This window comes from Lytechinus variegatus, chromosome 2 (genome assembly GCF_018143015.1).
Source record: "Lytechinus variegatus isolate NC3 chromosome 2, Lvar_3.0, whole genome shotgun sequence".
Lineage (NCBI taxonomy): Eukaryota > Metazoa > Echinodermata > Echinoidea > Temnopleuroida > Toxopneustidae > Lytechinus > Lytechinus variegatus.
In genome coordinates, this window is record NC_054741.1 from 74,178,414 (window position 1) to 74,194,268 (window position 15,855).

General features: G+C 34.9%; 1 protein-coding gene across 2 annotated transcripts in view; it reads right to left on the reverse strand.

The window, feature by feature from the left end:
• Window positions 1-1,553: 1,553 nt before the first annotated feature.
• Window positions 1,554-15,855, reverse strand: part of LOC121408993 (neurogenic locus notch homolog protein 2-like) — a 43,494-nt gene continuing 29,192 nt past the window's right edge. The window contains exons 7-15 of one of the 2 annotated variants that reach the window (XM_041600756.1): window positions 14,385-14,528; window positions 13,830-13,981; window positions 12,833-13,150; window positions 12,372-12,501; window positions 11,800-11,948; window positions 10,132-10,323; window positions 8,964-9,318; window positions 8,189-8,688; window positions 1,554-7,338 (exon numbers count right to left, since the gene is read on the reverse strand). In XM_041600756.1, coding sequence (XP_041456690.1) covers window positions 7,192-7,338; window positions 8,189-8,688; window positions 8,964-9,318; window positions 10,132-10,323; window positions 11,800-11,948; window positions 12,372-12,501; window positions 12,833-13,150; window positions 13,830-13,981; window positions 14,385-14,528 — 2,087 coding nt within the window. In that variant the 3' untranslated portion in view covers window positions 1,554-7,191. The remainder of the gene's footprint in view (window positions 7,339-8,188; window positions 8,689-8,963; window positions 9,319-10,131; window positions 10,324-11,799; window positions 11,949-12,371; window positions 12,502-12,832; window positions 13,151-13,829; window positions 13,982-14,384; window positions 14,529-15,855) is intronic. The other variant, XM_041600757.1, reaches the window with a different exon arrangement.

The window sequence follows — 15,855 nt, forward strand, 5'->3', positions numbered from 1 at the left end:
GGGCCATCAAACTTGTTGATTTAATAAAGCCCCTCATAAGCAACTTCCATTAAAGGGTTTGTTGAGGTCACTCACCCTGCCCTTAATTTCCAAATCCGAGTTACACTACAGCAAACACACATTTCAAGCTGCAATCATCATGTTCAAATATCAAAGGGGATAGTTCCCCCTTCCTTTAAAATATGTTTACCCTCAACAACACCATCCACTCTTATCCAACGCGAATATCTACAAGATTTCATTCAACAAAAATATTAATACAAATCTGATAAATCAATTATGGTGCAGATGTATGGAATAATCTATGACACGACATTACGCCGAGAACAATGCTTCATTCATTCAAAGCTGTTCTGTGTATCCAACCAACTGATAATCCATCCATCCCCCCCCCTGCCGCACTTGCACAATCGCACTTGCACTTTCATTTATATCAACGTTTACCTTTCTCAATTAATATTTTAATCAGAATGTAGGTTTATCATTGTTGTTTGCATTATGTAATGTTGAAAATGATTATACTTGTATATACTTTTGTTATTGGAAAGTAGATATACAGTATAAGATAAAATCAAAATTAAATTAAAACAAGTGTTATGGGCCGGGGGAGGGACAGAACCGAAATCTGAATGAATTAGTTACTCAAGCAATCAAATAACATGTACAGGGTAATCTAAATCTGAAAAAAAGTCAAATCAGCAAGAAATTACAAGTGAGAGATAAATCAAATGATTATTTTTCAGTCACAGTTATTTTGAATATGTCTGCATGAATTTGATTTTTTTCTTCCTGGACGTTTTCACCATATAAGAACAATATTAAACACAACACAGATCAAAGTTCAAGATTTTTTTTAAATCAGCCCTTTGTACTGGTAAAACTACATCTTTCATAGGTATCTATCAATTATACATTCTACATAGCCACAAACACACACACACATAAATTTGAAAAACTCTTGAATCATTGATACATATGCTGGTGTTTGGACAGGTTGAATATATATACATTTTCAAATGAATCAACATTCTTTGCATTTTGAAGCAAAACAAACAATATGCATTGACCATGACAATAGCAGTTCAAGGTCATTTTTGTTCTAGGAAAAATTTGACAACCCCCCAAAAAAAGGTCCTCACTTTGGTATGAATGACATATTCCCTTAAAAATATTTTTGGGGTCTCTCAAAATGGGGGTGGGGGGCACAGGCCTGGGCTCCGTAACACAAAGATTAGCGATCAATCGCTAAATGAACTGACCAATCAAGATCAATGTTACACGCACGTTTGGCGCAAAATACTGACTAGGAACCAATCAGAAGTGTTCTTTCATATTTGCTATTCATCGCAAAACTTTGTGTTACGGAGCCCAGATGTATCCCAGCCTGGATCTTCCAGTGCAAATAGACAAGTGATCCAAGACTATAGCGATTTGAATAAAGAGAGTTGTGTCTTCTGGGTTTTGCTACATCTCTATAGGACTATTATCAGACATAGCATCTCATAAATGTATCATCATTCAGCAATAAAAATAAGACATATTTGGTGATTTCATTCATAAAGTTATAGCATTTATTTACAATTCCTCGCATCATGATCACAGTCCCTGCCTTTATAACTATAATATACAACATACAAGTGAATGATGAATTAGATGTTGTCATACTATAGAAACTTTCAAATGAATATTAAATTCATTTGAGTCAGTTTATGCAGTAGGCATAAATAATACAATTTATGAGGCTGAGCTGCATGGGCAGATTAAAAAGAAAATCTATTCAAGGAAGGGGTCAATTAAAACAAGCATAAAAACGTGGTTTTAACAGCTTTAAAAACAAGGAAGTACCGGTAACATGGCTTACAAATTGAAAGGAAATGTACATTTATGGGGATTTTGCCCAATCAAACTTGTCAGGAATGGTGACAACATTACATATTCTATTATCATTCATTTTAATGACGTTTAATAATGAATAATCATACTCTCTTTACCTCCATTGATTGTCCAATGTAAAACAAATTAACATGACAAGAGCATCATTATAGAAATAAGACTATTCACACTATCGATATTTTCTAGGTCACAGATATTACGAAGAAATGTAAAAATTAACAGAATGTAAATTGTTTTTTACCAAAACTGAAGAAAAGTAGATATTAAACCCATTTCCTACATACATGTATCAATCACATTGCACTTTATTTGACACTATGTTTTACAGTACTATGGAAGATATAGTTATAATTTTATATTATATTTTTTTCTGTTGGAAATAAATTTGAATTTTGATTTGAACAGTTTATTTTGCACGTAAAAATTCCTGTAATCACTTTGTTATATCAATAAAATAAAAAAGACCCTGTTATATGGGAAAGATGGATGAATCAAAGCATGTTCTCCTTATTGGATTTTTTTTCTTTTACCTTAATTGCAACAATGATAAATAATCCATTGTCATCAGATAATTCTTGATAATTCATGATCATCCCAAACCTTGAATCTCAAACAGACACATTATTCATATTTCCTGTTGTTGAGGGGAGGTGTGTGGGGAAAAGGTGTGAAATTAAACAATGCATCCCATCCTTGAAATACAACTTTCTCAATGTCAATGAGGATTTAAAATTTGCCATTTCATACATAAATTATAAAGTTGGAGTAAAATATACTCAATTGTAATATTGGGATATATGAATACATTCTTTTTTTCACTGAGAACATGAATTAACAGTTTTAACACATTACATTACCTTATAAAAAATGTTCCCTCTTCATCTGATCACTTTTGGGATTGATATTTTAAACAGCTCAGAGGTTGTGTACAAAAGCCACTTGGGCTAAGAAAATAACAATGTCAAGGTTCATATATGGTACTCTGGCAAGCACAGCTCACTTGAAAGAAAACCATGGGCTTATATTTTTCTTAACATGTAAAAATATTCAGTGATTATGATCAGACAAATTAATAAAGTGTCACATGACCAGCAGTGGTCAAAATCATAAAAACATTCTTAATTCATCATTTTAGGAGATTATAACATTATTGGATCACATTACCTGTAAGCTTACTATACACTTTTAACACAAATACACTTTTTACGTTGATAAAAAATAGCAAAATGAATATTTTATGTTTGTTCCTATTATTCACAAATTTGATCTACATAGTCAAATAGATTTACACCAAATACATGTAAATTTGATGATTTTCAAAGCGATTTCAAAAGCATATATACACACACTTTTTGACCACTTGAATAAAACAAATGTTAGAGCTCAGTGCTGGTTTTGGTAGGACCTAAACTAAGATTGGTTAGAGTTTCAAGTTTTTAGCTTGTCAGTAGATATATAGCTTCAGAAATGAGAAGCAAAAAATGCTGATGTTAACAATTATTTTGGGCTTAAAAGCCCTATATATAAACAGAAGCCAGACAGGTGAAGAGGAAATAGACAAATCTCTTAGATTAAACCAAATGACATACCAGTACTATCTTAAATGGCCATTAGACCAAATGATATGAGGATTTTTTTATAACATTAATAGATGAAGTATAGTATTTCAAGTACTAAAATTTGAATTTGAAAAAAAAATATCAGACATAGTTGATTATTAGACACAATCCTTAGTTCTTTACAAGTTTCAATTTTACTGTTAAACCTAGCTACTCCTCTACAATATCATAATAATACAAATCACAGTAGTCATTATGATATCTAACTACCAATACAATCACAAACAATACTATTTCATTTTGCAACATCAAAGGGTACTAACTACACGTTGTCAAACAAAAATTACCAAGTAAATGCTAAGAAGGAAAGACTAATTTTTCAGCTGAATTTACATGCTCTGCAAGAAAACCACATGCACACAGAAAACATTCAATTATATAAAAAAAAAATTACTACGGACTTGAAACTTGTCCAACGTATACCATAGTTGTCATATTCACACAAATTGGGGACAATACATACTTGTATTGCTATAAATATTTATATATACACAAATTTCTTATATATACACAAGAAAACTATTTACATTCTAAATTGCACTTTGAAAGTTCTTTTTTATCAAGGTGGTAGTGATAAGGCATATTCTTAAAACATTAATTATATGACAGAAAAGGATTGTAATATATACATTACACATACAGGTTCTTTTTTACATAATTGATAATTATTAACATCCAGTAATTGGGCATTTTAGCTGAAGGATTAACATGAAGTAAAGCATACATAACATGATTCACAATCCTATTGAGAGATGAAATTTGTAAGAATTAGCTCAGGCAAAGTTAGAAGATTAGTCAACATTCATAAATGAATATCAACTCTCATTTGATGACCTCTGCGAACACCATTTTCCCCCCAAGTAAACCTAATACCAACATGTTTTTCTTGACAGAGTGTCAAATGGAAATTACTTGTCTCCTTGAAGAAACAATTATTCAATACCAGTTGGCTATGTTCTTTATCTTTAGAAAAGGGTTTACCAAGTAATTGCTACTTTCTTTTCCCCTCAAGTTTCCTGGATTTATTTTTCTTTCTTCAATTCAAGTCTTAAAACATTAAAATTGACAGCTAGAATCAAAATAAACTTAAAACAAGATCACAATAAAGAACTTGGTGGGGGGCTCACATTTTTCATAAACTGCATATGATTACATGTGTAATTGTAGTTAGTTGATGTTGGTGCATATCCATTTTATCTAGATACATTGATTGAATTCTTACCAGTTATTTCATAAAACCCCTCAATGTAATAACAATTCCTCTTTCAATGGAGTAAAGTGAATTTCATAAGAGTTATCATAATCATAATATCTAGCATTTGTCAACATGCTACATTTCTCTGATTCATATTGTCGATGCAGTAAAAAAGGAGTATATTTGGCACACTCTTTACATAGTATTAACAAGCAAAACACACACATACAGATGCATACACGCTGTAGAAATTATAGAGCAGAAATTGTAATGAAAGACATGTGATCTGAAGGAGTACTGAAGCAAAATTTCATAGGTTACTACTTCCAAACAATTTCACAATGAACAATGCAGCATTGATCACACCAGGGGGCCATTTCATAAAGCTGTTCGTAAGTTAAAAAGCGACTTTAAGAATGACTGGTGAACCTTTCATAAGCGCTTAACCACGGGCTAAACCATCACCAATGAACATTTTGGTGTATACCATTTACCACAAGAAAAGATCACCAGTCATTCTTAAAAGTTGCTCTTAACTTACAAACAACTTTATGAAACCCCCGCCAGGGATGTTTTAAAACATTTTAAGTGTGACTATTAAAAAGCCATTCATAATATGCAGTAGAATACATCTTCTGAGCCTGATCTGATTGTTGCAGTGGAGTGTTAGTATGATTTTAAGATGCATTTACCATGTGGATCATCTCTCAGCTTTATCACTGACTATAGCCAGCTCCAAACCTTTACATTTTATCACATTACCCTGAAAAGCCTACTTCTGCAAAGTCTTTTCTTTTCCACACAAGGGCATACAATCACTCCCTGGTGACTGCCATGACCTGAAAAAGTTGGTATCCTATTTACAAACTTGAATAGGTCTTGATCATCTTATACAACCCAAAATTCTTGCATTTGAGGTTAAGTAGGTTCAAGTAGGATTAACTCCATGAATACCCTGAGCTCTGAGTATGGCTGCTGGAGTTAAAGCTGTGATGATAATATGTGATAGCACTAAAAATTATTTGGAGGTGCAAAAAGATATTTACAAAACTTATTGAACCTCATGGACTAAAAATTTTTGTACCAGCAGATGTGAATAAATTCAATTCAGTAGAAATAAACGATAGTTTATTTTGCAAAAGCTTATATTTTTTTTTCTTTGTGGTAAAAATTGAAATGTAAAAATATGATTAGGTGAATCTCATATGCAAGCTGTCTTGTTTTGTTTGGAATCAGTAACCTATAAACCAAGTGAATGCAACCTTATCTTCTTCAATGCTACACAATCAAGGGTCTATCTTAGATTCAATGTACAATCTGCAAGGTTCTAACAAAGCCATTACAGCAAAACATGAAAGACGTTTAGATTTTCTTCTAAAATTACAATACATTAAACTGTATACAGAAATGAATACTGCATGAAAACAATTTTTTGAGAAGCTGAATGAATTACCACAAAAAAAATCTCAAGGTTTGACACGATATTGATATGTACGAGTTGCAATGTTAAATAGAAAATATTTCCCATAAGCAAGTGTATATTAAAGCAAGTTCCAACACTCCAGTATTAAACATAAGCATGCTTTAGGGTTTCCAAATTAAAAAATGTTTAAATCCAATCTTGTTAATACAATAAATAAATACTTGAAAACAAAGTTTGCTTTTTTGGCAGGAGTAGAAAGATAATTGAGGTATAACATTATACATGCATATTTTTTTTTAAATTGTTACATCAGACAATAGATGTAAATATATTTAGCTAAATCTAAATCACATTTATTCTTGTGATGATCTAAATCAAGAAAGTGTTCAATGTTTGATTAATTGACATATTCTATTCAACATATTTGGTTGAAAAATATATTTTGGTAATTTCTAAAAACAAACTTGATACTGCATTCAGTCAGTTTTCCACCAAAAAAATAAGTGACCTCTTTTTTTAGACTTCCAACAGTGATAAACTATTAGATAAATAAGAAAGTGAAAGCTTAATTCCTTCACTGGTAAACAAATAAAGTTTGTTACTAAAACTTTAAGTTATGATAAATTCAACACAACCAGCAAGTCTGTGGCTTATCATGCAAAATTACAACACATTTATGAAGCACTGTAAGAATTAGGAATCTTTAATTTTCTGCCAGAAAAACATACAACTTGAATATGATTTTATAATGATTGTTTATTACCCATGCTCTGTTAATAATACCCATGATGAAACAGATTTCCAGTAGACATCCATGCACTTAGAATCTTCACTTGTTTCTTCGTCTACTTCAAGTTGAATCTTTACCCTTGAAGACGAAAAATCCCTTCCTGCTGTATCACATTGATCATCATAGTAAAGTCTATGAATAAAACTGGTAGAACTTCACATCCATTGATGCGAAAAAAGAAGCCTTACATACAAAATGTATGTTTAAATATCAGTAGGCTTTGCCAATAAGAAGTGGTGTAAAGCAAGCAGGAGCTGGAAACATCTACCATTCAAGGCCTTCCCGGGGGTGGATGGGCAGGGAGAGAACCAGAAGTGCGCCCTCGTGTGTCAGGGAATCGTGCAGTAACAGGCATCTGAGGCGTTCGTGGTCTCTGGAGTTCGGTGAGTCCGCCCTGGTTATGGCTTCCAGATTTGTTCTACAGGAAGCAACAAATGGAATGAAAAGTATTTGGGAGTAGACTTATTTTGAGGTCAAAGAAGGAATCGGAGGCCAAGGTCCTGTATCTATCTGATTTCTACAAGTGATTACATGTGATCGCATTGTGCATGATCAATCACTATTAAAGCATTATGTTAGAGCCCTAATGCACGAACTCAGGTAGACCTTCCTTCAAGGAGGTAAATAATAAAATAAGTAGTATGCCATAGGCTCCTGTGCTCAATGTTTGGGAAAGTAGGGGAGACCGGGGTTAGTTGGAACATTGTAATTTTCTTTAAAGCCTGTAAAATATATTTATGCAATACTGCCCTCAATTTATTGTAATAATAATTCAACACTGTTGTATTATTAATAGCAATAAATTGAGGGCAGCATTGCATAAATTTATTTACAGGCTTTAAAGAAAATTACAATGTTTCAACTTACTCCATGTTCCAACTAACCCCGGTCTCCCCTACTGTTATTCATGTGTTCCTTGTCAACATATTTGTGCTAAGAATATTGTACTGGGTGGTAGAAGAAACTTGTTATAGTTTAAAGGGGATTACATGTATATTACAAGAATATAATGGTTATGATGGTGCATCTTGGTTAAGGAATCACAAAAAGAATAATACTTTAATACAACTATGTTCTATTCAAAATTGAAAGATTGCTGTGGCACTGTTACTTTTATAAGGTTTGTCATTTGATATTTCAGAAGTATGCCAAAGTACATGTCAGAGGCCCTAACAAATACAATAAAGTGATTAATGCAAGGGATGAACAACAAGAATAGATAATAAATACATTTTACTAATGTATTTATATGTTTATAGAGCACTAACCTTGCTACCCCTTGGGCTGATTTGGGCTGGCTGGGGTGATGAACCTCTTGGAGACTTACCCCCACCACCAGCTCCTCCTCCTCCAGAGTTACCCCTGTCTAGGAGCATACCTCCCTGAGATGTGGCTTGTGGTAGGAGGGATCCAGATCCTGGAGAGGGTAGCCCCCCTCCTCCTCGGTTATCCCTGGGTGTAACAGGAGGAGCAGGCATACCAGGGCGTTTGGGTTCCCAGGACACCTCCCACGCCCCGTTCCTGTTCTGCCCCTGATGCTGCTGGGTCTTGGACACCCCACCACCAGCTTGAAGTGGTGCCACCTGGGCTAGTTCTTGGGATTGATGGGGTTGGTGGTGGTTGACAGGGGGTTGTGGGGAGCGGTTTAGGTTGCGTGGGGTAGGGGTAGGGGATGGTGAGTGCTGATTGCTGGGGGTGGGGTGATGGTTGTTTGAGTTTGGTGGATGACCTGGAGCGGATAGGAACCCTGGACTTGGTGGCCTTAGAGCTGTTAAGAAAAAATACAATGAAAATTGAAAATAAATAACAATAAATGATATTTCCGACTGAAATACAGTGTAATTATCATTGAAAGAAATTACTCAAAATTCATGACTTAATGACTCAGCTACCAAAGTCATACTTTCTTTAAAAAAATGTTATTCAAATTACCCTACAAACACCTAGAACTAGGTCAAACCTAGCATAATCATTTTTACATCCCGAAAAAGCCTTACGCATTAAAAACAGAAACAAAGGAAATAGATTAAAATATTCTCTTACCAAAATCAGGTTCTGGTGGATTAGTGGGTGATCTGATAGGAGCGATGGGTTGATGGGGAGCCACTAATGATCCCCAATCATCTTTTCCTCCACCAGCACTGCCTTTCCTCTTTTTCTTCTTCTTCCCCTTCCCTCCTAAAGCAGATGACCCTGTCCCTCCACCTGTCTCAGGGAGAGCTGGAGGTAAGGTCTGGGGGACAAGGGGGTCAGCCAGGGGCATGAGACGACGGGGTGAAACCCCCGTCAAACCTTGCTGTTGTTTGGGTTGCTTCTGTTGTTGCTGCTGTTGCTGAGGGGGTGCAGATGGAGGAGGTGATTGCGGTCCTTGGAGAGGTGCTTTGGTGAACGGTGTAATCTACAAGAACAGAAGAGCATCAAAATAATTAGAGACTTTCAGCAACTTGAATTGATCTTTACAAATCAAAGAGAGTGACAACATTGAACTGAAAAGATAAGCAATTGCGTTTCCTGATATAAGAGACCTTTTTAAAACTAGTAATTTAAAAAGTGAAATTTTGAAGAAATATGTAGGTTCTTTTATGGTCTTGGCATGATGTGAATTGAAAGCATTTTTATATAAAATTTTCATTAACAAAAACTCAAATCATTGTGAGATATTTATTATGTTTTATTTGAATATAAGCAATGGCCAAGAAGATCCACAATATCATGGACTTATCGTATGGCAATTTATGATAATGAAAAGAGTTATCACTTCTACTTACAGGTACATCAACAAGTAATGTTAATTCAAGTTTTTCCTATCTTAACATCACATAACCTACAGAAAAGAGGTGGGTATACAAAAGTAGGTGTTCCAAGTAAGGTGCAAGTGTTGGTTTTGATGTTAGGAGCATTGTTCTTGGTCCTGAACTGAGCTCCGACAACGAACAGCAGTTATATAGAGATAATGAGATAATATTCAACACCAGTTTTAAAAACAAAATAGAAATTTGTTATATATAAATATATATTCCAAGGTTAATCCAATGAACAGATTCAGTGCAAGATAGGTGTAATGAATGATGTAAGTGTTGCCCAACACTAGGATTTAACACCGAACTCCATATCATCCAGTGTGGGAATCTAGAAAATAGTGTAGCAAGATCTTTTCAGCAGCTACTGTAAGTTCTATTTCGTTGTTGCAGCAATTATGTGTTTAACTCACCTGAGGCATGGGCGGGGCTGATGGAGATGTGGATGATGGCACGGTATGAGATGGAGATGTAGGTGATGATAATGGGTGGGGTGGACTGGTAGGGGCCAGGGCAGGGCTGGGTGGGCGCGGTGGTATGGGAAGCTTCTGATTAACTACTGTTTGACTTGTTGGCTGTGACTTCCAGCCGGGACTTGGGACAGGCTGATGAAGAGTGAGAAAATGAAGAGTACAAGAATGATGATGATGATGATGATGGTTATGGTGGTAGTGGTGATGGTGATGTTGGTGGTATTGGTAATGATGAAATAATTGATAAAAAAGATAAAATGATCATAACAATGATTGAATAATAGAGTCAATACATACAATTGAAATGCTTAAAAAATATAGGTGATATAACACATTTATGCTTTATTGCATGGTGATCATGACAATGATTGAATATGGCAGAATAAATACTTACATATAAAATGCAATGAAATGAAGATTAAATATAACTTATGCATGATGATTTATGTGCAGTGATTCTGATCAAGAGCCTACTTTAGCAATTGCATACATTCATTACAGAGTGATAGCCAAGAATACAACACCCTAATTATATCCTGATTAATAATTCATTAACTCCACAATGAAGCCTTTAATCAGGACCAGAATTAATTATGCCACAGCAGAGAACCACCAGTGTCTGGATTCAATCAACCAAGTGGGACTAGGGAGACAAAATTACAATGCAGGATTTCTCAGGTGTTTTTTTTTTTCCTTGAAATAAACCACCTGTAACATATTTTTTTTTAATTTTAGGTGGGCACTAATAGACTTTGTTTACAACTACTAATATGATTCTACTAGTATGTTCCTAGCACACCAAGAAATGGCACTATCCTCCAAACAAGTTGAAGTGCTTCTGGTAGTCTCGTCTGCATTACATTATTCAATATAGCAGCAGCGCTGACTTTTTAAACAACTAAGATTGAATAATTATGCACAAAAATCACCAATCATATGATAATCAACTACTAGGTTAACTGACCTGTGACCTTGATCATGTGACCCAAGATTACTTGATTACCATTATGTCCATAAACATACAGTTATGATGGCATTTAATTACCCAAAATGTGGTCAATGTTTATTGACCCTAAATGACCTATGGCCTCATTTATGTGACTTGAAACTCATGCAAGACGGTGAGTAATAGCTGTTATGTCCAAATTTCACGAATAAGATCCATATACTTTCAAAGTTATGATGACATTTAAAAAACTTAACCTTGAAAGATTTCAATGTTGACAACGCCGCCATCGCTGCTGCTATGCAGGCAAGACAAACATGATTACGAGTTGCAAACAGACAGAATAAGGCCATGCCCATACATAACAATCTTTCAACGTTATGGTCCAATCAAGTCAAGCAAGAATATTATTTAAGAAGTCTTATTTCATTGATTAAATGTTTGAAATTTAATACCATGAGAACTTTTTTTAAAGATATTGAACTGATTAATTTTCAGTCTTTGTTGATACTGAATTTCTAATATATTCATTTATCTCACAAGTCCATTGGTCAAAAAAAATACTGGCTGGCACTTATAATAATAAAAATGTTATGACTCAGGTCTCGTATGATTTTTATGAATCGGAAAAGAAAAAAAAATGTTTATAACATTGATCTTACCTCTATTAGCCTCTCATTGACCCTGCCAGACTCCTTGGTTCCATCTTCACCCTCAATATCAGAAACATCCATCCCAAAATTAATGCTCTGTTCACTCATGTCACTCACCACGCTACAAGACCGCCCTCGTGGGTTACGAGGACCTTTTGCTATAAAATGAAGGAGACACAAAACACACAAGTGAATACAGAATTTATGTATAGGAACATGATGTACTTCAAACTTCATATGCTTAATAATTTTTATCTTTCCATGATTTCAACAGTCTCTGATAAAGAATTATTGATAATTTCTAAAAAAGCTTGCTAGTTACAAATAGATTTCTAAAATTGTAGGATAAGATATCTAATTCATAAAAATATCAAATAAATACTTTTTTGTCGTATTATGGGACATACATGAATTCATAAAACAAGTATGGTATAATGGAGGAAATCCAAAATATGAATTGATAAGAGTAAAATTAAACGTGAGGAAAGTCAATGTTTATATTCATCCTAGTTTTACTTTTAATTTGATAATGTATATAGGAAAAATAAGCTTGGTACTGCAGTGTGCTGCGATAAAACTACCTTGTTCTTCTTTCTCTGCGACCTGACTAGATGGCTGCATGTCGCTGTCGATGATAGCGCCCTCTTGAGATTGCACGATTTCCCCCTCTGATGGTGGTCTGTATTGCACTACCTTCCCTTGTTCTGAGTCCTAAAATAAGAGAAAAATAAGAAAAAGTGTAAATGGTGAATATATGAATTCAAAGAACTGCAGGATAAAAATAAAACTAATAGAATTTCTACTATTTGCATTGTCAACATATTTCATAACTATCAAGTTTTCTTCAAAAATGTAATTTCTGCCGAGCAGTCAACCCAAATATCAACAATGGTTTATTCAAGCACATATTGTTTCAAGAAGAATGAAATCCCCTAAAAATCAATTTTTACAAATTTCAAAATATGTTAATTTCCCATCTTTTAATCATTTATTAACTGATACAGTATATAACATATGATGTACAAAGGTATGTTCTCCTTACCACAGGACTAATAACAATGTCACTTTCCAAAGGTGCACTACCCTCCTCCTGCGTGGAATGGTTTGGCCCATCTAATGGCTCATCATTCAACTGTGACTGGGGTGCAGGGTGTACCATTCCTGTATGGGGGTGTGTCGGTCTGTTTGGTGAGGGGCGCCTTGGACTATGACCTCTCTTTGGTGGGGGCAGTGCTTGGATGAAGGGGCGTGGCTGGTGGGGAGGGGAGGGTATCCTACCCTCGTGATCAGGTGAGAGTTGTTGATGATTTGATTGTGAGGATGGATTATTCCCTGAGTTTGGTATTGAGTTATTATTCACCTAGAAGAATTAAACATCAAATACAATAAATGAAAACCTGTTTGCACCCTTTATGTCTGCACTTGCATCACCAATGCTTAACTCCAAATTGGCAAAAAAATATCTTGAACCAGCGGATGTTTGATCATCTTCAACTTTGGAATTTCCATTGCTTAACTCCAAATTGGCAAAAAAATATCTTGAACCAGCGGATGTTTGATCATCTTCAACTTTGGAATTTCCATTGAATTAGGGATTGCTCTCTTTAAAGTGGAAAAGATAGATGTGAAATTGAAATCATCACTTTTCAATTGTCATTTTTTTTAGAGTTCATACAGATGTTGGGTTTGGAAGAAGCAATAGACCCCTAGGCCAGGCAAATGGGGTACGCTGGTATGGGAATGGGCTGAGGATTAAGGAGTGGGTTCAAAGAGGGACTTCTGAGTTTGGGGTGGGTGGATTGAGGATGAGCAGAAGGCCAATAAAGACATAGAAGAGGTATAGAAGAGAAGGAGAGTAAATGAATTGTTTTGAGGATGGAAGATGCATTGAATAATGCAAAGTGGAGGGAGAAGTGTGATTGCAGTGATTGTATTGTGAAACATTCAACTCTAGACTACTTCTATTCAGAATCACACATAACACATGGTCATCTTTCTACATTAATGAAAACTACATGCATGATGATTGGTTAACATACCTCTGTTCCTCTATGTCTATTCCTTCCTCTACTAGGTGTTCTTTCTCTGGGTGAACAATACGATTCAATGATCAGCTTACAGTAGTGTAAGTCTTTCTCCTCCGCATAGTCCCATGCTGTCTTTTTCGACCTGTCTAATCTGTTCACATCAGCTATCAAAAAGAAACAATCATATTAAATGATACCATTCATTTCATGATTCACATCTTATTGAGTGGTATAGGAGCTGTATTTTAGCTCTGATATTTCCTTTTTATTTTGCCTCTTCTAAAAAAATGGTCAATAACACTATCACTTAAGTTTCATCTTCAACATTTCCATACATGCACCTTTCTTCTATATCCCCACAAGGCCCCAAAACAGTCATATTTTGTTGCTGTTTCCATTATTCTCCATAATAACCAAACACTCTTCCAAAAGAATGTGCATATTTCCCAGGCTTTTGAGTGGTGCACCCTTGGAATTAAACAAGATTGTGTTTCCTTTGCCATTTTCTTTGCAACCTGTGATAGGCAATACATCTTTGTTGGTTTCAAAACATATCTAGGTACATACCTCCATGATCAAGAAGGAAATTAACCACCTCTCCATGTCCGCCTATAGTGGCCAGATGAAGACAGGTCCTATCATGATTATCGGTCTCATTTAAAGAGTCTGGGCCAACCTTTGATACAACCAATCGACATGCATCAAGAGCACCTTCAAAGGAAGAGGGGAAAAAACGTTATATTTCAAGCCCTATACTGTGGATTTGATTCCTAGCCATGGTGTGTTTTCCTTCAGCAAGAAATTTACCCACATTGTGCTGCACTCAACCCAGGTGAGGTGAATGGGTACCCGGTAGGAGAAAATTCCCAAATGCTTGAGCGCCTAGGTAGCTGAGCCGAGTCAGTATAATAATAGCAGGGATAGCTGGGAGAATAGTTTTAAATACTGAAGTGGCTACCCTGGGAAAATATACCACACATTAATATTATTATGAATTCTTTGTGCGGTTGTGATGTTAAAGGTCAGAGCAGTCATTATATACCTTGATCAATCTGCTGCAATCCAAATTTTATTAACAAATCATAATAGCATTAAATCTAAGCACATTTATTTCTATAGAGCCACATTCAAATTAACATACTTTGGTGGTATATGGAGATATTATGATTTATGCAATTAAAAAACAAAAGCTGAAGACAGGAAGAATGGAAATGATGGACTTTTTTTATAACAGAAATGTCACACTGATATCACACTAACGACTAGTCACAAATGATTTATAGTTCTGTACAATCATCTAAATTGTTAATTACTTATGACATTTTTTACAGCAGGCTGTCATCGTCCTAAAATGGCTACTTATTAACAATGGGATGTATATAAAGAACTCTGTAATCATTTATCACATGAACATATTTTCAGTGAATTTTCCAAGAATGGTCAATTAGGAAACTCTCAATTCTAGATGGAGAATTCTTGCCCATAAATGTGCTAAATCTCTCACAATCAATCCACACTGCAGAACCTACATACAATCAATTCAAATGCAAAACCAGTCGATTCCAAAATAGTACCATCCCCTACTACATAGATTTATTAAATGAGAATTAGATAAATTTGTTGACCCCCCCCCCCCCGCCGATAACATGATGGATAGTTTTCTTTATTTGCTAGGATAGTCATCCTCATTCTATACCGCCTTGCCCCACTCAGTCTACTCTGTACTTAATTTGTTGTCATACATGCATACTTTGTTTGCTTTTATTATTCGCCACTACTTTCTTCATCTTTCTGGCCCAATCCTCTCTCTGTACTTTCTATCTACATGTATACCTCCTTTTATTTACCCTTTACCCTCACTCACTTTTTCTTTGTCTGTTTCCCTATGCCATCTTTATCCTTCCCATCTTCTCTTCTCTAACACTTTTTATTCATTCATGTACAATGTGCCTCATTGTATTGGTTATAATTTGCGTACTTAATATTTATAGCGTTCAATACAATATATGATTTTTTTTTCAACAATTTATTTCCTTGT